This window comes from Oryzias latipes, chromosome 3 (assembly GCF_053564925.1).
Source record: "Oryzias latipes strain Hd-rR chromosome 3, Olatipes_Hd-rR_3.1".
NCBI lineage: Eukaryota > Metazoa > Chordata > Actinopteri > Beloniformes > Adrianichthyidae > Oryzias > Oryzias latipes.
Window position 1 is genome coordinate 7,450,500 of NC_136239.1, and position 22,645 is coordinate 7,473,144.

At 44.8% G+C, this 22,645-nt stretch overlaps 1 protein-coding gene across 5 annotated transcripts in view; it reads right to left on the bottom strand.

Annotated features, from left to right (window-relative positions):
* Positions 1-22,645, bottom strand: part of herc1 (HECT and RLD domain containing E3 ubiquitin protein ligase family member 1) — a 98,782-nt gene that overhangs the window by 22,736 nt on the left and 53,401 nt on the right. The window contains exons 36-54 of one of the 5 annotated variants that reach the window (XM_011487291.4): positions 22,540-22,623; positions 20,123-20,676; positions 18,262-18,871; positions 17,852-18,122; positions 17,512-17,722; positions 16,620-16,786; positions 10,937-11,053; positions 8,716-8,971; positions 8,461-8,579; positions 8,158-8,378; positions 7,605-7,873; positions 6,883-6,935; positions 6,594-6,794; positions 6,347-6,521; positions 5,915-6,179; positions 3,974-4,187; positions 3,336-3,592; positions 3,122-3,249; positions 1,323-1,459 (exon numbers count right to left, since the gene is read on the bottom strand). In XM_011487291.4, the coding sequence (XP_011485593.1) occupies positions 1,323-1,459; positions 3,122-3,249; positions 3,336-3,592; positions 3,974-4,187; positions 5,915-6,179; positions 6,347-6,521; positions 6,594-6,794; positions 6,883-6,935; positions 7,605-7,873; positions 8,158-8,378; positions 8,461-8,579; positions 8,716-8,971; positions 10,937-11,053; positions 16,620-16,786; positions 17,512-17,722; positions 17,852-18,122; positions 18,262-18,871; positions 20,123-20,676; positions 22,540-22,623 (4,309 nt within the window). Of the gene's footprint in view, positions 1-1,322; positions 1,460-3,121; positions 3,250-3,335; positions 3,593-3,973; positions 4,188-5,914; positions 6,180-6,346; positions 6,522-6,593; positions 6,795-6,882; positions 6,936-7,604; positions 7,874-8,157; positions 8,379-8,460; positions 8,580-8,715; positions 8,972-10,936; positions 11,054-16,619; positions 16,787-17,511; positions 17,723-17,851; positions 18,123-18,261; positions 18,896-20,122; positions 20,677-22,539; positions 22,624-22,645 lie in introns of all 5 variants that reach the window. The other 4 variants (XM_078944198.1, XM_011487287.4, XM_011487297.4 and 1 more) reach the window with 4 other exon arrangements.

Genomic DNA, 22,645 nt, shown 5'->3' on the forward strand with positions numbered 1-22,645 from the left:
TGATGGTCTAGTCTGGTTGATACGTGGTGAGTTTCTGCTTCGTTCAGGCGTTGAGACTTTAAACGTCATCGTAGGTCTGAATGTTCTGTAGATGTGACAAAGACTGCTCACATGCAGACGGGGAGCCAAACACACACTCACACGCCGCAGTGAGTGACGGGCAGCGGGTTTTACGTTTTTACAATCCCTGCGCGATTCACCTGCTGCCTGTCCCCACAACACAACACCCCCCCCCCCCCCTCTGCTTTCTCCCTCACACATCCCGTCCCCGCATCTGCGCGCTCTTTCTCAGAGACGGGAGCGCACAGTTTTAGGCACGGCAATTCACAGGTTTCCAGCTGGTACAAACTCTGTGAAATAATAGATAATAGTAAACTGATAGCGCTGGCGCAGATTTTTCTCTCTAAGCACCGCTACTACTGCGCGCTTCTGGCATCGCATCGCGCCCGAGAAGGACTGGTCTAATGAAAAAAAAAGTATAATTAAAGATTTGTCTGCGAGCCACATGTGACCATCAAAAGAGCCATATATGGCTCGCGAGCCATAGGTTCCCGACCCCTGCCCTAGAGGAGCGGTGAGCTCCAGAACAAGCCTCGCTCAGGAACCATTTGGTGGTTTTACCAGAACCGTAATTCGTAATCCTAAACGTAACCCTTCCTCTGGGTCTGTGCAGCCAAGAGAAAAGTTCAGCACTGGCTGCACGTATTTAGAAAACTAAGTGTAAATAGTCACTTTATTTAAGGACATTTCATTTTATTTGCTTTTCAAGGTAATTCAACAATCTGCATGTCCTAGCATCCAATCAGCTCTGACTCACAGCCAGTGCTGCTTGCTGGTGTAATGTAGTCTAAATTATAATGTAATTCAAAGCTTTTCTTTATAGACATATTACATTTCTTTTTTGTGCATCATTTTATTAAACAGCAGGGTCTGGAACACACATTGGTTTTGTAATTCCACACAATAATCAAAAAGTGTCGATTTGGAATCAAAAATATGTCACTTCTCACAGTTTCTTTATCGCTAAAGATAAACTTTGGAGGTTTGGATTTTGGTTAAGTTACTGTCTGATTTACAGACTTCTAATGCCCACTTTGTGAGAGGTGAGCTGATAGGCATCAGATATAGAAACAGTGAAATGTTTTGATTATCTTGTATTAGAGTTTAACAGTAACTTAATTTACAATTAGAGTTAAGGAAAATGTTTAAAAAAAAACAGCTACCGGTAATCCTGACGCAAGTTATTCCTTCTGTTCTGTTGTAAATTCACCAGCTGCTGTTAGGATTAGATTGCGGGTGCGGTGGACAAAAGAAACTTTTACCATTGACTTGCCAGATGTTGACCACCTTCTCCATTGCAGAAGCCAAATATTTTCCAGTAACACTCCATGCTAGAGGAGAGAGGCAGGGGTCGCTGGGGGATCCCAAGCCCGAGAGTCCGTCCTCTGAAGAGTCATCACTATGGAACCACAACACGAAAAACCAAAGGCATGAAAAGCAAAACCTTTCATTTGGGAGAGTTTCCAACATTCAACTGTTCTGCCATAACATTGTAACATCTCATTATGTTCTTCCTCGATCTGTTTGGACCAATCAGGTCCAAAAACAGATCAAAAGTCATCGGCTGACACTCAAGCTGTGAGAAGCTTTCTTATTTGTGGAATAGGAGTTTACTGTGATCATGAAGTGAGCTTTCCCTTGCTTTGTCTGAAATACTGCAGGAACCCTTCAAGTAATAATCGAGCAGCAGCCAGAGAATTCAAGATGAATGAATTCATGGTTCGCAAGTGGAGGAAGCTGGAAAACGAACTCTGTCAAGTCAAGAAGACGCAGCTGAGTTTCTGCGGAAACAAGGCGAGGTGTGCCGGGTTGGAAGACCGACACGAGCGATAGGTTAACGATCAGAGAACAGCTGGAAGAAGTGTCTCTACGGACACCGTTCAACTGAAGGCAGTAACGCTTGCAGAGGAAATGAAAATTGAACATTTTCAAGGAGGTCTTGGACCTTGGTGCGTTCTGTTGTGGAAACGCTGTCATCTTTCCATCCGGGCAACGACTACAGTGGCGCAGTAACTTCCAGTGGATTACAATTAAAAGCTGCTCCTTCTGCAGACAAACACATCCAGCCCAGCCACATCACCAACATGGACGAGGTGCAGCTCACTTTGGACATCCTGGTGAGTCACACTGTTGAATGGCGGACACAGCTTTACTAAGACTCACAGTTTGTAAATGGATTGTAGATGCTTGGGCTAACGTATCTGCTTGCACTGTTCTTCAGGCTTTCGGAAAAGCTGGCATCATTATTCATGAGGAGCCGCACGGCAATGACTTTTGTATGTGCGAAACACAGAAAAAGCACCCCTAACTGAGGCTGCCCCCTATAAGCCAGTGTGCCCTATGGAAAATACAGTAGTTCATTTGTTCCTCATTATGATCTCCCTCAATGGATGCATGGTAACAAATAATGGTGGGAGAAGAGTCATACGCATTTCAACAAAACGTGAACACAGTGTTTGCTGTATTGTTTTTTGCATAAAAACATTTTTAGATGTGTGCGTACAGTGTTCAAGGTTTTACTGGCAAAACTGAAAGCTTTGCCGTTAGGGCGGAGCAATGTAACAAGTAAAGACTAGCTAAAGTTATGACTGGTTCAGCGGAGATTCATTTAGTTTATTCAAGATCACTTGGAAAAAGAATTTTATATTTACTTCAAAAGGAAAACCCTTAGTCCTATAAATTATCGTCTGTTTTCTGAATGTAGGAATTTTAAATATTTTTGAAGGTAATGCAAAATAACGTGTTTGAATGTTTGTCTCTATGGTCAATTCTAAAGGATTTCTGAAAGATAATTGGAACTTAGATTGGTATAGTTACAGGAGAGAACTCTAAAGTCTGAAGGGTTTTGTGTTTCTATACAGACTGCAGTTCATTGTGAACTGAATTGAATTTCTTTTCATGGAAACTTTTATTGGAAAATAAGGATTTTTTTTAGAGATTCTGTAGTCTAAAAATTGAGATTTTTTACTGTGGATTGTGGGGGTTCTGTATTGGGCAGAGTGATCCAGCAATGGAGGCTCCTGATTTTATTTTGTGCCTTTGTTGTTGTGCAAAAACATACTCCTTCCTAAAGACGCAGGTCTGCTGCAGTGTGTACTGGCTCTTTGTCACATTCCACACTCGGACTGTGCCGTCGTTTCCGCTGGTGGCCAGCAGGCCTTTCTTGGTACACCATCCACACGTAATGACCTGCGATTGAGAAACAGTGTAACATCAGCCACTGTGAAATAGCAGAGCTGCTATACAGAACTTCAGGACTGAAAAAATGTCCAAACCCGACTCTGATGTGCTTCTAGCTTGATAAATGAGCACTTGCGCAGATCGCCTGCCATGTCAGCAAAGGTCTGCGGGCGACTTTGGTTGTCGCGGTCGTGGGCGGCCAGCGTGCGAATCAGCTGCTGTGCCGCCCACTGCCGGTGCTGCGAGGAGAGCCGAGACGACAAGCAGCAGGCCGCCAGAGCGTTGGCCAGCTCCAGGGGGCCTACAGCGGAAGTATTATGGGAAGGATGGGCATACAAATGCGCAATTAGACCTGCTCGACATGGAACACAAGGTGACAAGAAGACCCGGTGAGTGAGAGGGAGACAAAAGAGGAATGTGTAAACACAACCATGAAATCAAAAAAGGGTGGATGAAGACCTAAACGCTTAAAAACATGGTTTTAGCCTAAACCATCCCTGCTGAAACCTAATGCAGAAAAATGGCACAGAACTGATGTTTTTTTAGAAAGCACTTTCAGTTTGATGCTGATTAGAATTTTTCCAAATGAACAAAATAAAGTGACAAAGAACTTATTGAGTAAAAGAACACAATGTAACAGTTTGCAAACATTTGCTTCTCTGTTGATCCCAACGCGTATGCGTATCTGAGGCAAAAACCAACAGAGTAGCTGCCAAGCTTTTTGGCTACAAACCTCTCTTGTCCACATCAGCCTTGTCCTGTCCAGATCGCAGCCGGGCGCCTTTGTCTGCCAGCAGCGCCACCAGAGCCTGAGTCACCACAAAGTTGGGGGATGTAATAAGCTTATTCTCTTCAGCCACGCCGCGTAGGAAACTGGGTAGAAACTTCCTCTGGGTGGGGTCGTCCACGGTGGTCAGGTTCATGCCTGTAGCTGCAGAGATCAAGTTCTACAAGAGACGGGGAACTTTTTATCACCAAAAACAAAACAAAAAATCCTGAATATTTTAGTTAAGTGGAAGCCTCAACACTGGAGCTTTCTTATATTCTGGGCTATAGAGCGCACCTGAGTACAAGCCGCACCCCCCTAATTTACAAAGGATAAGCCATTTTGTACATACACAAGCCACACCTGTCTACAAGTCGCATACCGATTATCCAGCCCCAAATACTGCGTGACTACAAAGAGCCTCAGAGAGGGTGAAGTGCACAGCATTTTAGCCAATTTATTTTATTTGATTGCTTTTCACTTGAAAGCTGCGTCATATTGTAGTGGTTGTCACATGCACATTGGGTCTAATGGCACCAAAGGATTGTGGGATGCGGCCAAAGTAGGGCTGAGCATGGGTGTTTCTTTTTGTTGCACCATGACTGAGGGGTCTAAGAGCAGAAGTGACTTCCCTGCTGTTTGGCTGCTTATGGGTGTGTTGAAATAAATGGACTTGTTGCTAGAAATGGGATTATACATTCAGCTACCTCTCTGAGACTGTTTGAGGCAGCAACACGTACATCATTTTCCCCATGTCCCTATCTGCTCGAGCGCCCCTAGCTGCCGTAAAAAAAATGCATAAATTAGCCGCATCATTGAATAAGCCGCAGGGTCGAAAGCGTGTGACAAAAGTAGCGGCTTATGGTCCAGAAAATACGGTAATAGTTTTCTCTAGCCACATAAAAAATAATATATAAATGTATCGAAATCTATAAAATGTCGTATACAATATTCCTCATGACTTCATTTACTGCGGCTCCCAGCATGTCTTTATATAGAATAAAAAATGAATGGAAAATATTAACTCAAAAAAAAAAAATCTCCCATGCTATAGATAAGGGATAATGTCCAATGAGGAGCACATTTTGTAGGGGATAATACCCAACGAGGTATGCATCATGTAGGGGATAGTGCCCGACGAGGTGTACATTATGTGGAGGATAATGCCTTCACTAAGGAGACTGGGCTTCTGCCTCTATCTACTCTTTTTCTAAGTCCAAATGGACCCAATATCCGGTACTAGCTGCTGCTAAGATCACTAGTAGCTGTTGTAGTAGCTTGGTATAGGATTGGAAAATTAAAATCAGTAACAAAATCCCCATAGCTTGTCAACAAGTATATTTCTAGTGCAGACAGGGGTCTGACCTGGGTAACACCTCCATGTTGAATGAAAACATAACACACCAGCCTCCATGTGACCACAGTTATCAAACTCCACCTCTTTGTTGATTGAGAATCTTCTCTCCACTGTAGCTTGGCCGTAGGAGAGGATTATCAGTTTATTGCAAACAGGCCAAAAGTTCAGGATGGCCCTAAGGACACTGCTTAAGAAAAGGTCCAGCCAGACTTTTAGTGATAATAATAATCATCACTTGGATGTCTTACTACAGCAAAGATTTTGAGAAAATCAAGATGTTACATTTTTGTAATTTTAGGAATGTAAATATGATCATAATTGATTTTTGATGTTTTTGATATTGTACTGGTCTTATTATGAACTGTAGCTGGTGAAAGTTTTACTCTGCAAACTAAAAGCTGGTGACGTAGAATTACTGCAGAAATTCATCAGACACTCATGATGAAGACGCAAAAGAAGAGGAGTGAGCATCGAAGACAAAGGGTTGGCTTTGGCAGCATCAATAATGATTCTGCTACTGAGAGATGAACGAAGATGGCTAGGTGGAGTACCTGAGTGCAGAGTTGTACCAGCAGCTTGGCAGCGTTCGGGCTGTTGGAAGCCAAGCAGCCCACGGCCGTGCTCAGGTAAGCCAGGCAGGAGATCGGCTTGCTGGCCTTGCTGGCTCCCCGAGGCCTCTCGGGGTTGGAGTCCACCGCAGGACTGGTGGAGAGTCCGGCCCTGCCGGCTGCTGCCAGGCACATCAACCTGACCAGAGTCCTGATGTCAGTCAGACCAAGAGAGTCTAGGCCTGCTGCCAGGCTGCAGCTGGAACCGCTGTGGACCGGAAGCAGGGGAAGGAACAGCTTTAATGCTGGAATGCGGTTCTTAAGCGTTCCCTGTTGGTGCTTCTTATAACATCGGCTCAATCACTAATTTGGAGAAAAACTAAGTACTTAGTAGCAGCATTAAAAGGCCTGCAGGTGTGTGTTGGTTGACTATACCTGACAGACAGCAGAGACAACGCCCTCATTACCATGGTCCTGGCCAGCAATACCTGGGCGGCAGCCGTCACTCGTCTGAGTGCCATGATGCGGTCATGGGGGTTCTTCACGGCGGCAGCCTGCTCGCCGAGAGTCACCCGACCCGAGGAGTTCTTATCCACCAAGGTCTGACAACCTGAGTACGAACACATCCTCGTGATTTCCCAGCAGACCTTCACCTCAGGGATGGGGTGGTCGTCAAAGTTACCTATCTGAAGAAGGGTCTCCTCCATGCTGTTTGTGGCCGTCACCATGGCAACAGAGGCTCCTAGCGGGTCACTGTCAGGGAACTGGACGGGCTCAGGAACGAATCTGCGCTCGCTTAGACCCAATGGGCCAGCCAGGAGCTCAAACTCCTCCTCTCCTGTCAGCTTTTCATCTTCATCCACATCCAGCATGTCCCAGTCCTCTGTGCATGGGGGTTGGGGGGGGTTACACAGACACATGGAGGAAAGCCACCCGTTTTCCCTGCTAACTTTAGGAGCGTTGGCTGTTACCTTCATACACACTGTCCTGCTTCCCCAGGAGATCCGGAGCCTGCCCTTTGTACCTGAATGCAGTAGAGAGGGTCAGCAGTATGACAGACAAAAGACACTCAGAATACTGCTCCGCTCAACTGGAGGGTGCTATGATTCAAAAAGATCTCTCTTCAGAGGTGTTGATCTTCTTCAGATCAACACCAAAAAAAGTGTTTTCTGAATTGTAATCTACAGCTCTTTCTGTGTTTATGTCTATAAGTTCATGTATCTGACTTGTTTCAACTGTAGTCTGCAGTCTCCGTCAGAAGATACCACAGCCACACTGGTGTGGAACGGTCACATGGCTTTTCTGGGAGGCACCAGCAACACAAACATTGGGAGCTCTTCCCCAGGAAAAAAAGAGCCACTCTGGAGTTAGTCAAGTTGGTCTGCCAAAGACAAACATCTGACGGCATCTTGTAAAGAAGACTGGAGGTTGCAGCAAACCCTAACACCAGGGTTCATCTGCAAGTGAACAGACCTATGTTCTCTTGTTTGGTCAAAAGGGGAGTTCAGGAAAGCTTTCCCACCTAACAAACAACAGAGCCATCAGAGGAAACCAGTTCTAACTACTCTGACTGGTGGCTGTTTGCAACCAAAGTCTAATGTGCAGCAGACGTGACAGACCTGTGGCCCCTGTACCGCTGCAGGGGTCTCAAAAGACGACAGTGAACATAATCCAACACCAGGAGACAACTCACCTCTCCACAACAGGCACTTTGGCCTTGCTTTTGATGGCCAAGTACTTGTCTCTGCAGGCTCCGCACAGCAGATAATATGGATTTCCACTGCCGCACTCCCCTCCAAACCAGCCGTCCACATAAGAGCCGTTGCTGCGGTAACCTTGCCTGTTGGCGCTGCGCCCGCAGCCAGGGTGGCTTTTCTTCATGTGCTGGTTGAAGTTTGCCACGTTAGCCTCACACAGCTCGCACACCACCACCTCATCTCGATCCTCCGCCTCACACACGTGCTGTGAGGACAACCACAAACATGAAGACATGCAGACATGACAATGACACGCCTGCAGGTGAGCCTGAAATAAGCGGTGAGCAAACGGCACTTCGCAGTGATGAGTTCGCAGCCAGAATGTTCAGAGGAAGCTCCCCTGATCGGAGCTCAGAATGGTTTATGCCAGCGAGGACCTGCTTGGAGGTGCTGCTCTGCCATGCATACTGAGCTTACAGAGACTGAAAGCTGAAGGAGTGAGGAGCAGAATGATGTTGGCAGCTCTTTGAAGCATTAAGTCACACACACCCATGTTGGCCAGTCCAGTACCTCCGGGATCCACATTCCCAAAATGTCAGTGTCGCTGGCCAGGTCCTGGCCAAACATGGCTTCCATGGTCTCCTCGTCCAGGTCCATCTCCAGCTCTTCGTCCAGGTTAAAGTCGTACAGAGTGCCCTGCTCCTGTTGAAGGGACAGGGTGTCCCGGCGTGACTGGCTGTGATGGGCCTGGACGGAGCGATACAATCCAGCTGGGACACAGAGGCACAGTAAGTACACTAGCAGGTCTAGAGCCAAAACTGCTGCATGTTTTTCCTCTGACGTTATTCTCACCAGCTCGGGCCAACAAGGTGCGTGCGGCCAAGTCAAAGCGGTGCTTCCTGGCCCCAGAGCGCCCTCTGAGGGGAGCGGCGCTGGAGGCCAATGCGCTGTCCTGCTCCATACCTTCAGGGCTGCAGGGCAACACAACCTTCTGTCAGTCACTTTAGCTGGAATACTTTCAATTCAAGAAATTCCCCTCCTGTGGTCTTTGTCAATTACTTCAGATTTTTAACATAACTTGTTTTTAACCACCACAGTTTGCTGTACCTTTCACTGAAGCCCTCCTCCATCTCAGAGGCGCCAGTGCCGGCTCCGTCTCCAGGTGAGCTCAGGTAGGAGCTCCTCTCTGCAGCTTTGCCTCCTGCAGAGCCCCTGGCCCCCCCACAAGAGGAGGCAGAGCCTTCACTGCGTCCAGCTCTGTCTCTGGCGTGGGGCTCGTCCCGCTCGTCCTCTGAACATGGATGTTCTATCATCCACATGGCCAGCACAGTGATGTTTTGAGCATCTGCCTCTCCTCGAGCTCCTGCAGGAGAAATGGAAAAAGACGCTAAACTTCATGACATTACAAGGGAAAAAAACCTAAAAAATCCAGAAGCTAAAAGAAAACACGGAAAATGTAAGAAGCAAACATTCATGTAGTTGATGCTAAAACCTAATAGCTGCTGAAATAACCGTCCCATGCAGACCTGGCTCAAAACATTTTAAAATGGTTTAAAAGAATTTAATACAACAAAAATAAAAAAGAAGCAGCTAAAGTTAGGCCCTCTAAATATTTGACGTGTTTTTCTGTCAGCATCCATTCTCAAACTAGTTCTTGTCTGAAGTGACTCGTTCTGCTAAAATGATCCTTCACTTGGTGAACAACACATCCTATAATCCCACACACAAATAAAACTTCTTATAAAAATAACCTTTATAAGAAACTCGAGGCTTGGCTCTGCTATGAGGAAACAGTTTAATGGGGATCCAGTCATTGCAAGAGCCAGCTCAGCCACAGGAACATCGCCACAGTGCCAACCCAGACCAAAACAGCAACAGGGTCCACTTTCTCAGCCGCGAGGCTGCAATGCTGGACCCCTGCCGCCCCAGAAGGGCGACAACCACAGCAACAACCACCAACCAAGCTGGCAAACCCTGGTACAAAAGATCCCCACAGGAAACAGTGGGGCTAAAATCAGAACAAAAAAGAAATTAAAATTAAATACAGAATATAGAATATAAGTTAAAAAAAATGTATAAATGGGCAGATGAGATGATCTGAAAGCAAAATTATTAAGGTTGGTCTTGAGCTTCTTCTTAAAAACCTCAGGGGTTTTAAGACCTACACAGAAAGATGCTGCAGACCAGGGGTGGCCAACACGCGGCTCTTTGTCTCTTATCATATTTTCTAAATGCTGTATTTTCACAACAATGAGGATCACTTAAAAGTCTTAAATTTTCTCCAAAATGTACGGTGCCTGTGGTGCGATGCACCTAATGTGTTGTTGCATGACTTCGGTAAAGATGACAGAGGAGAAGTTGGAATGAGAAAGGTAGACAAGGGAGTGAGAACGTGAAAGAAGACACCCCCTCCTGAATAGTACAAAGGTACAGGTATGTGCATTTTGAAGAACGACATTGTTTTGAAAACCCTGAAAATGTCCCTGCAAAGAGACTCGCTTATGAAGCACAGTTTAAACTGCAAGCTATCAGCTACGCAGAGGAACATGGGAATCGAGCAGCTCCCAGAGAATTCAGGATGAATGAATCCATGGTTCGCAAGTGGAGGAATCTGGAAAACGAACTGACAAGACAAGAAGACGCAGCTGAGTTTCCGTGGAAACGAGGGGAGGTTGCCCGTGTTGGAAGACGGACTCGAGGGCTGCAACTGGCCGGCGGATTACAATGAAAAGCTGTCCATCTTCTGCTCCTCTCACTGGGAGGCAGCGCCGGGTGAGTTACGCCAGTTTGTGAATGGATTGTAGATGCTTGGGCTAACCTGTCTGCTTGCACTGTTCTTCGAGCTTTCACAAAAGCTGGCATCATTCATGAGGAGCCACACGGCAACGAGCCGGACTCTGACAATGACCAAAGGGAACCTGGCATAAACTTAGCCCGGCTGTTCATTTCAGATACAGAAGATGAGGACTTTGAAGGATCTTTGGAAAAAAAATAAATTACAACAAACTCAGTTTTGCTCCCGCTGTCTTTTTTAAACACACACTAGCATGCATGTTTTACCGGTATGTTTTAAAATTAAATACAGAAAAAAACACCCATAACTGAAACTACGCCCTTTAATCCAGTGCTGTTGTATTGTCAGGAGGGGAGTGTGTTATTGAAAATAACATGGCTTCAATTGTGTGTTTGTGTGTGTGTATGTCTTGGCAGGTCAGCGCGTGGTGTGGCTCTTTGACTATCACAGTTAAAAATATCGGCTCTTTGTGTCAAACTTGTTTGCAACCCCTGCTGCAGACTATTGTACACAAGAAAACGTGCAATCACTGACCAGTGGCCTCCAGAGCTTTGGTGATCTGTCGCAGCGAGAAACCCATCTCCAGCAGCGGCACGGCGATGGCTGCAGGAGGGGGGGACGTGGACAGCCTGCTGCTGGGGTCAGATAGAGCTGCAAAAGACAACAGTCATCCTTAGACTCTTTGTTGAATCTGTTTGAAAATGGCCATTTGCACAAGACCTGCCCAGCAAACCCTAAAATAATAGGCTAAATACTTCTGATGACCTTTAAGCATCACATAGATGTTCACCTTTCAGCATATCCAATCAGGGGTCACCACAGCAAATCAGCTGTGTCAGCCATTCAAACATTATAAGGAAGAAAAGGTCATGGCTGGATTTAGCTTTAAACTTTTGCCTTAGTTGCTCGTTTTGCACAGACACCTTCGAATCCCCTCTATTGTGTTATAGGTAATAGAATAGAATAAATCAGACTAATGTAGATACATTTAGGGCAACACAACCACATAGAAGTGCCTAGAAATTGATTTTAGTCCCCACATCTGGAAACTACATTTTAAATACATTTTTGTTCAGACTTCTGGACTTTGGCTTAAAGATTCTCTGCAATGCATCCTGCAGTCTTTCGTCACAAGCCATAAATGCAAAATGTAAAACATAAAATAAAAAAGTTTTAACTACGTTTTATTTATTAAAATTCACTTCTCACAGACATTTACATAAGTATAATAACATTTCAGAAAGATCCTAAAGAATTTAAAACTTTTACTTGTTAAACACGGTCAATGTTACAGAATTGCTTCTCATTTTACAGTTGCAGGGTTTCTTTTCCTTCTCTTTGTAGAGGATGTTTCATGGTTGTTTAATAAGTTTAACTACCCACATCACTGTCAGGAATAACATCCCATTTAGCCCTATCTACTATTTCCTTCTGAACATTCACACAGTGTTGGGACTTATACACGAGCCAGTCTAGGAGAGTTTTGCTGACATACAAGAACATTTGTCTGCATTACATTTGTCTTTCTGGCAACTGCAGTGGACCAACTACATCATTTTGAGTTTTCCAGGTCACTTTTGATTCTCTATCCTTAATGTGCCACCCACGACCAATGGGTAAAGGAGCATATATGATACCTTTCAGACAATTCCTCGTTTTTACTGCTTTTTGCTGGCATAGAATTTCTTATGTTGGAGGGATGGATTGTTCTGGCAAAGCAGAAGAGGCCAAGCCGAATGCTGTGTCTCATCTGCTTCTGCTGATTATTAGGTGGCAAACATATTTGCTAGGAATTTTATAGGTGAACTGATCCATCTTAAAACTTACCAACTTCAAAACAAATTTGCAGATGCCTGCGTGTGTAAAATATTTAAGTCACTTTCAGCACATTAGACAGAGCGGCTTCTGGTACGTGAGAACAACTGGCTCAATAAATCTGTATTTCGAGGAAGATGGTTTTGTCTGTAAATTGCAGCTTTACGAATCTTTAAAGATGAAGGCTCTTCTGTTTCCTCACTAGACTAATCGACGAGACTGTTAAAAAAGCGTTTAAAGCTTGTTGAACAAAAAAAGATAGTAGTCATGGAGACACGCGAATACAGCGTCGGACGCAACTCTCAGAACTGGTGCGCTCGTAACACTTCGTTGGTAAAGTAATGCTAGGCTAACTTTGATGATCTAAAGCACCAAAGTCAGACTAAGAGCAAAAGCTCTTGCTGATAAGTTGGACAGGTAAGAAAAACTGAAGCTGAATAAAGCGAACAGCATCACAAACAAATTCACTACCAGGTTTAAAGTTAGATGTGATAAAGAAAAGCTTCAAATAGCTCCTGATAAACTTGTTAAGGTTTGTAAAAATGAAACATGTATGCATGAATCTTTGTTGAGTTTATTCCCATCCGATGAAAGTGAAAAAAATAAAACATGACTTAAAGCAAAAATGTTGTTCCATAATTAATGTATTGCTCACAGAGACTTTTTTTTCCCGATTTCTCTGGTGGACAGATGGAAATAACGCTGAAGAGCCAGAGGAGTACCGGGTGACATCTGTTTGATGCTGTTACTATGCCAGGCTGTGCAAGCTTTGGCGCATGACAACAAATATAAGTTCTAACTGGAGGTTCTTATATCCATTAAGCAAAACGTCTATAATGATGACTGAAGAGCTCGCCTTGAGGAGACGGTTGTAAAAATGATGAAAGATCTTATCCTTCTGTGCTCCAAAGAAGGATTCATTTTGAAGAAATGTGCCAGTAACAGTATAGCTGTTTTGGAAGCCATCACTCCTAATCAAAGAGCCAAAGACCTGAAGGAGCTGGATTTAGATCAGTGTTTTTCAACTAGTGTGCCGTGGGAGATGGTCAGGTGTGCTGTGGAAAATTGCTCTCATTAATTGATCTAAAAACATTTACCATCTCTAGGATATCAGCTCTGTGTTCATCCAATCAGGCCCTGATAAAACACTGAGTAGTTAGGAATATAAAAGATCGTTAAATACTTTTTTCTTTGTGTTTATTTGATTCTATTAAAAACATTTTGATAAGAATGATTTAGCCGTAGCGTCAGCTGTTTTTGGAAAGGTCCCGCCCCTTTAACTGTCTCCACCAATCATTCTTGGAGGCTTAATCACACGTGATCAGTCTGACCAATCAGAAGTGGTTAAAGTTTTCACTTCCTTGTTTCGATTCTGCTCATAAAGATGCTTAGTTCCAACAAAAAGACCAGCTAAAGCTCATATATAGCGGTGTAGCTTTCCACAAGATCTGGTATCAGACCGTGGAACAAGTGAACAAAACAATCAAGCTCAGAGACACGAGTCTGTCTGCGTTCGGCGGCTGTTTGCACTACCTCTCCCATGAGGCATTGGGTTTAAGTGACAGCGTCTCAGCGCACAATGAGTCTTCCTTTGACGTCTTGAAACCACAACGAACAAACATCAAACAGTTTTCAAATCTTCTAACTTAACTTTTATTACATCTTTTAGAAAAAAAAGCTGCAACTTCCAGCTTTTTCTGCCACAATTATCACAAAAATGCACGTGAGATTGTGGAGGGGCTGTAGATCAATACAGACTATGAGTTCCTCCTTTTTATTTTTATTTTTTGATGCTGGTGTACCGGGGAATTTTTTTTCAAGGTTAAAGTGTGCCTTGGCTCAAAAAAGGTTGAAAAACACTGATTTAGATCATGTCAAAATGCCAGTAGAAAGGGCTTTGGGCCTGCAACAGTGTGCAGAGATTGATTTATTTGTGTGTAACATTAAGATTAAAGAAAAGCCCTTGACCAGACAAGGTGTTTAGTCAGTCACCTGCTCAATCTATGACTTTTCTTGCACCCATCACACTGTGCGGTAAAATGATTCAACAGGAATTACGTAGGAGATGTGGATGGAATGACATTTTACTGCATGAATTTCTGTCCCAATGGAAAGGATGGATTGAAAAGTTATCTTTGCCGTCAACATTTGAAGTGAGAAGGTGCATCAAGCTAAATGGATTTGGAAAAATCTAATTCACATAATTGTAGTTTTGCAGAGGGCACTGAATGTGGAGACGGGACAGTAACCCATCATAGAATGGGAAATCAGAAAACTTACATTCATGTACCCTTTCTGCTTGGCAAAGCCAGAGTGATGCATTTAAATCATATAATGATTCCCAGATTGGAACTAAAAGTAGCGGTTCTTACTGTTAGATCGTGTGCCACGCTCAAATCAGATCTAGAGATTTCACTGGATAGTTCGGTATTCTGGACTGACAGCACTTACTTGTTGAAGTTCGCAACGAGAACAAGCGCTTTCACAGATTCATGGCCAAGAGATTATTATAAGAGAAACATCTGAACTCTCACAATGGAAACATGTTTGCTCCAAAGAAAATCCTGCTGATAAAGCCTCAGGAGGAATGAAAGTTTAAAACTTCCAAAACGAAAATGTATGTCTCAAAGATTTAGGATTACTATGCACACATGAATGTGAAGGTCCAAAACCAGCTGTTGAACCTTCAGAAGATCCTAATGACAAAGAGGTCCATAACTCTATTGTATAACAATTTAGGAGCCGGTGTTTAAAACCCTTATTGAGCAAAATATCCTGTGGGTGTGGCCATTGTCATGGCTATTGCCAACTTTCTGCACAGTCGGTTGCTACAGAGCTCCAAACTTCATGTGACCTTCAGATTAGCCTTAGTACAGAGAGCTTCATGGAATGGTTTCCATGGCCGAGCAGCTGCATCCAAGCCACACATCACCAAGTGCAATGCAAAGCGTCGGATGCAGTGGGGTAAAGTAGGCCGCCACTGGACTCTGAAGCAGTGGAGATACCTTCTCTGGAGTGATGAATCACGCTTTTCCATCTGGCAATCTCAAGGCTGAGTCCGGGTTTGGAGAAGGGTACATTTTGGACTGCATTGTGCTGAGTGTGAAATTTGGTGAAGGAATTGTGGTGTGGGATTGTTTTTCAGGATTTGGGCCTGACCCCTTAGTTGCAGTGAAACTGGAACCCTGAATGATCAAACTCTGAATTGACCAAAACATTTTGGACAATTACAAACTTCCAACCTTGTGGGAACAGTTTGAAGCGGGCCCCTTCCTTTTCCAACAAGACTGGGCACCAGTGCATAAAGCAAGGTCCATAAAAACATGGATGACAGAGTCTGGAGTGGATGAACAAGACAGGCCTGCACAGAGTCCTGACCTGAACCTGATAGAACCACTTTAGGATGAATTAGAGCGGAGACTGGAAGCCAGGCCTTCTCCACCAACATCAGTGTGTGACCTAACCAATGCACTCTTGTAAGAATGGTAGAAAATTCCAAGAAACACACTCCTCAACCTTGTGGAGAGCCTTCCCAGAAGAGTTGAAGATGTAACAGCAGCAAAAGGGGGACCAACATCAAATTGAACTCTATGAGTTAGGAATGAGATGGCAGTTCATTTCAGATGCGAGTCAAGGCAGGTCAGCCAATACTTTTGGTTAAACAGAACATCTTTGTAACGAAACAAAACATTTTTAGTTCCTCAACGCCACAACAGACTAACATGATACAGCTCTCTGATTCTAAATCTTTGACCTTATGAGGACAAATCTAAATGCTAATCTGGTGTTAATCATATTTCTTAAATCCAGACAACTGCCATTATCAGATAAAGGTCATGGGATCTTCATGTTAATAATCTGCACTCTGTAGATCCAGAATCACTGAAGCTGATCTCAAACAAAAATCCACCCAGTTCAAACTTCAAACATTAACTGCTCGCCGTCACATCAGTGTATGTGTATATTCATCAACATGTGTAGTTATGTGTGTGTTTGTATGGGTACCTGAAACTGTTCTCATCACAGAGTAAACAGGTCTATCATAGGTAGTGAGTGTGTGTGGTAAAAGGTTTGGTCTGGGGCATTGGGGGTGTTATAAGGATTCAACTTCTCACCCCCTTTTAGATTAGTTTTAATCTTGTCCTATTTTTATTTTATGTCTGAAATAAAATATTATTGTATCATCTATCATATTATATTTTATTATATCTCATAAACAAAATATTCTGTTAGTGGTACTTTTATTTTGGAAACAATTGCTGCTTCCTTCCATCTTGTTTTGGTCTTCAGTGTTTCTTTAGGACCTTAACAATGCCACAACTGTCTTCTCTGATGGCTCACAAACTGCTGAAAACTGAAAAATTACGATGGCTGAGTCTAGCACAGTTAAGGATGCACTTACAGGTCCCAGATCGATTTTGCACTCTGGTTTGCTGGGAGTCCGGCGAGGTGAGGCTCTGCCTGCGGCCCACCTCATCTGATGGAGATGTGGGGAGAGATGACACCGGAGGAGTCTGTGCTCGGCGGGTTGGAACCAGTGTGGTGGTGGGGTAACTGGAGAACATTTGCCTGTCCCAGTAAAAAAAAGGAGGTGTTACAATGAGGCCTAAACAGGAAATAGGGTGCGTGCCCGTTGAGTGCTTTTCCATCTTTGCTTTAAGGCTCAAAGCGCTATACAGTCACATCCATGCACTAGGGCTGCACGACATGAGGAAAACATGCGATATGCGATATTAGTGAACAATATTGTGATGACGATATAACTTGCGTAAAATGAACAAAAAACAAAAACAACAAAAACATTTCCATTTAACTGCAAAAGTGCAAAATTTAAATAAGAGTCAAAATAGCTTCAATTATTCTCCAAATGACCCTCGTCTAATTAGGAGGGCAACGTCTAACATAAAAGCTCCATCTGATTGGTCAACAACCTGAAGGGCTCTATCTGATTGGTCAAATTCATAAAGGAATTTATTCCTTTTATTAATTAGTTCAAGTTGTCATTAGTTTGTTTCAGCACATTTAAGGTTTACCATTTATTGCGATTTTCGCTGACTTTTGCAATATGGATATTGCACAGCTTGAAATCGCGACAACGATACATTTGAGATTAATTGTGCAGGCCTACCATGCACACACACATTCACATCCCGATACCGTCAACCTCAACCACCAAAAGTAACATGGGGTTCAGTGTTTTGCTCAGACACTGTGACACCCGGAGGATGACAACGGGACCTGCAATCGTCCGATCAGAGACGATCTGCAGCTGACCCGACAGCCCAATTCTTTACCTCAGCAGGCTCAGGGGCATGACGCCAGGAGACTCTGAGGCAGGGGCAGTCTCCGTGTCCGTGACTGGCGTGGTGGCAGTGGTGGTGTCCTCCAGTGAAGAGCTCATGAAGGAGGTGGTGCTAGAGGCGGAGGGGCTTGTGGTGATGGGAGTCTGAACCATCTGCTCCCCCTCTGGGTCCTCCCCCTCCCCTTCAGGCTCATGTCTCAATCCTGGGGAATTTAAAGGAGAAGCTTGTTTCAAATTGCACCTCACTTGTCTCCCAGATGGAGGCTTCACCCTCCACAAGTCTCTCTGTGCTACATCCCAAACTGAATCCAGCAGCAGGACTATGTTCTTACCAGGTCTGGACTTTCCTCCAGAGGGCTCCTCCAGCAGCCCATTCACCACCAGCTTGTAGATCATGGCCTGTGCCCTCTCCAAATCCGCCAGGCCCAGGGCTCGCTTGATAGGGGAGCGCATGACAGCCCGCTTCACCATGTGGCGCATGAGAAACTGCAGAGCCGCCCTCATCTCCACCTCCTCCTGCCAAACCGGTGATGAGGCAGCAGCCCCGCCTGAGCTGGAGTTCAGATCAGCATTGTGGCTGCTGGCAACAGTTTCTGGAGTCACCTGGAAGAAGAGAATCAGGAGATAAAAGGATTTGTTTTTCAGTTTAACACAGTTTTCATTTTATCAAGAAAGATGATAAGTTCTTCACACGTCAAAGTGGGTTCTAAGATCCAGGCATGCAGTGCAGATAGGTCGGTACCTTGGGTATGAGGAGCAGCTCTGCATACTTGCTGCAGCTCAGCAGAGCACTCAGGGTCTTCATGGCACCAATGTACAAGTAGGACAGCTGCACAGCGTTCATCTCCGACTGAGTAGTGATGGAGGACGGGTCGTGACTGCTGCGGGGGCTGTGCTCGTGACCCTTCTTCCTGACCCCCTCACCGGCTGTGGCGTGAGGCGCCGATGAGAACAGGCTCTCGCTTCCTCCTCCAGCCACAGAGGATATCTCGCTCTCTGATTTGGAGTTTGAGGCTGCGTGGGCTTTGACCTCTTCCAGGCTGTGAGACACCCGCAGGTCAGGGCTGCCGGTGGCTGATGGGCCCCCCAATGAGGTGACCACCAGCTCTGTCTGCTCAAAGTTGTGACCCTCACTTTCCACTTTGTCCTCCACACAGGTTGGCTCGTGGTCGTTGGAAGACACGTTGCGATGCTTCTTCCCGTGGCGGCATGCACTGAGCTTGACGCCGGCCTCCTCGTGAATACTTGTCAGATAAGTGAGATCCATCAGCAGGGAGGCGGTCAGGCCGCGAAAACGTCCCACGTCAAACGGCAGAGGCTCACATGGGTCCAAGTTGTACAGCGGAGTGTCACTAGGCGACCAAAAAGTTGGGAAGCTTTAATAAAAAGAAGTTTAATGAGAAAAAACAAGGAAAGAAAAGAAAGTGAGGGGAAGGGTAGGAGAGAAGCTCACGGCAAGCAAGACGACTTTAAAGAAGCATTGATGGAGTCATGAAGGACTTCATGAAGCAGGATTAACGATGACTCAGCATTTCAAATCACGGAGGAGGAGTTTAAAGTTTAGTTAATTTGTGTCAGCTATAAAGACTAAAAGTAACACCTTTCATTCAGTGAGCGCCTCAAGAAATGTGTTTCTGGCACAGAACAGTAGAGTTCTTTTTATACCAGGCAGCAGTGGATGCAGTTTATTTCCCTGGATAGACAACAATGTGGTGCTGGTGTTTTCACTTTTTTTATGTATAAACCTAATTTGAAAGTAGCTCTAAAATTAGTCAGGATTTGAACCAAAACTGTGTAAAACATTGTCTGAGTTTTCATTGGTGTGTAGCATGTTTTAATATTTTACATTTACTACACACCAAGGACAAACACAATGTGCAGCAGGATTAATCCTTTTTCTTTATTTTGTTGTTTGGGGGTGGTGGTGATCATCTGTGTGTCTGTCAGTTACAGCTACAGAGTGAGAGTGATTGAACATATAAGGAATGCCAGAATCAACTCCACACAGAGGAAAGGATTGAAAGTTTTTACATTAGGAGCAAACTTTAACCTCAAAAGAACCAAAACCCTGCGATAGCCACAAAGCCTCACTTAACCCTTTTCAAAAATACACTTTATTTAATTTTTGTGGCCATGAATCCATTTGTTTATATCATTTAACAATTACTTTAATTTGATTATTTTTGGCAGCAACTCATTCAAGGTCCTTTCAAAATAAAATACACTCAAAAAGGATCTTTCTGCTAAAGCAGATTTGCTAGAATAATGTAAGAATGCCAAATCAAACACGGCATTTTCTATCATGAAGACAGCTAAACGCTATTGTACAGTAGGGCTGGTCTGATAAAAATCGATTAATCGATCAGAATTGATCTGAGCTTAATGATTCAATAATCAATCCATAAAAGTAGAGATCGATCCTTTATGTCTTTCCCTTTACCGTGACCTAACGCATGACAGCAGTAAGGCAAAAGTCCTTGGAAAGTGCCAACTATTGTAGGCGCTTTCTGTAGCTCAGTCTTTTTGTAGCCATATTCTATAATTTATTTGGTAAATGGTCTTAGAAAAGGTTGTGAGACACAGAAGGGCTTTTCATCCGGTACCTGATGGTGATCTCTGCTTCGTCCCACTGCACCTTTGCAGATGTGCTGCCGTCCTTCACCACTCCCAGCAGGGTGGCGTGCCGTCCCGTCTGTTTGTGCACACATCTGCCACCCACGCGCAGTCCAGCATCGGTCCCACCAATCACAGCCAGGACTGGCCACACCTCGGAGCACAAGCTTCTGAGGCTGTGCTCAGACAGTTCCCCAAGGCCATGCTGCCGCCCATGCCGGCCCTTCTCCTCTTCCGTCTTTGCCTGAATTTCCTGGCAGTCCTTCTGGGATTCGTGCTCTTCGCGGCTCTGCACCGAGCGGCTCTTTTTCAGCCTTTGGCCACCGTTAGAGGTCCCCACTGACTCCTTGAAGCAGTGCTTGATGGTGTGAAGGCGCTCGATCATGGTCTTGTTGATACGATGGGTCCAAAGGTCAGTGCGATGCAGGATACGAATCAACTGCGTGGTTGCCTCGGCCAGAACTGTGGCTATGGGGCTGCAAACCGGATCACCAGGTAAGAGGTCTCGAGGCGTTCCTCTCATCTGCATGTCACAGATCTTCACCTGGAGACCAAGGACACACAAAGACCCCAAGGCTCTAGATCAGTGTTTCTTAACCACTGGTGGGCTGCGAGCGCCCTCTCCAGAGCTGCAAAGACATTTTCTATTTGTGTCTGCAGCTGATTTGTTGATAAGCTGATGCGGGTAAACACCGGCCTCCAATCAAAGTACTGAAACAGGTGAGATAGTATTCACCAAGAAAGAACACAAAGGGTTTTTAACACAGGAGCCGTCATGGGTGACTTCGAAATAACATGCTTTGACGTACCATTTTTCATCGACCGTTTACGCAATAACTGTGAAACAGCTTCTGACGCGGAGAAAATATTGGCTATGCCCTATTACCAAACACGCTCGTGAAGTCTTAGAATCCTATGGCTCAATGCCCCAACTGACAGTGTGCTCAGTGAACGGCTCAGACAATAGAGAGCAGAGGATACAGTGCTGGAGGACAGATCCTCATGGGAGGACAAACCCCTGCATGGGATGTACCACCGGACCATAACTGAAGTGGCCGATATCAAGAAGTCCTACCAATGGCTAGAAAGGGCTGGCCTACAGGACAGCAATGAAGCGCTCATCCTGGCAGCTCAGGAACAAGCCCTGAGCACCAGAGCCATAGAGGCTCAGATTTACCACACCAGACAAGACCCAAGGTGTAGGCTGTGCAAAGAGGCCCCTGAAACAATCCAGCACATAACTGCAGGATGTAAGATGCTGGCAGGGAAAGCATACATGGAGCGCCACAATCAAGTGGCTGGAATAATATACAGGAACATGTGTGCAGAATATGAACTGGAAACCCCAAAGTCAAAATGCGGAAACACCTCCGAAGGTGGTAAAGAATGAGAGGGCAAAGATCCTGTGGGACTTCCAGATCCAGACTGATAGGATGGTAATGGAGAACCAACCAGACATTGTAGTGGTGGACAAAAAACAGAGGAAAGCCGTTGTGGTGGATGTGGCAGTGCCAAGCAATGGGAACATCAGGAAGAAGGAACATGAGAAACTGGATAAATACCAGGGACTCAGAGAAGAACTGGAGAAAGCATGGAAAGTGAAGGTGACTGTGGTGCCTGTGGTAATTGGAGCACTCGGGGCAGTAACCCCCAAGCTGGAGGAGTGGCTACAACAGATACCTGGAAAGACCTCAGACCTCTCAGTCCAGAAAAGAACAGTGCTAGGAACAGCTAAGATACTGCGCAGGACCCTCAAGCTCCCAGGCCTCTGGTAGAGGACCCGAGCTTGTGTGAGTAACCACCCGCGGAGGGTGAGAGGGGCATTTTTTACATAAAAATATCAACATTAAAATATGTTTTTGTTCATTCACCTCTGCATTTTTGTGAGATATGGGCGGTCTGACCTTATTTCGAACAATGAAAGCCCAAGAGAGCAGAGAGCTGGGAAAATAGAATCCCAATTTTTCCTAAAATTAATCATCTAATACAACAAATTAAAATGAATCGATAAAATAAATCTATTGCAGATCTCTAAACCAGATCTTTTTAATTTTATCAAGCATGGCAATCCACTCGCTTACCTCTAACCACAGTGTTTGCAAACGGAGCCACATGCACAGACAGGAATATATTCAGGAAACCAAAAGAGGACTCAAGTCTTTCTCCACCTCTGAATGGATTCAGCCAAAATATGGCTTTAATGTTTGTTGTTGAACCACAGGGAGACTTTCAGAGTTGCAAAGATTTTTTTTAGACCTCAAACACTTTGTTGCACTTGTGTGACCCGAGACTTTTAGTGTACTATTGAGAAATGTGAGGAGCCTCTGGGGCCTCTTTCTGACTGTCTTTGAAAGTACCTGCTCAACTTTGTATGAAATTCTGATGTGATTCAGACAGTGTCACCAACCTTCTCTCCTGGGTTGCTGCTATAGAACATCACACAGGGAAATAGTTCTGTGGCATCCACATCTTCAAAGGCCAATCTGGGGTCCTGTTGATCCAAGACATTGCAA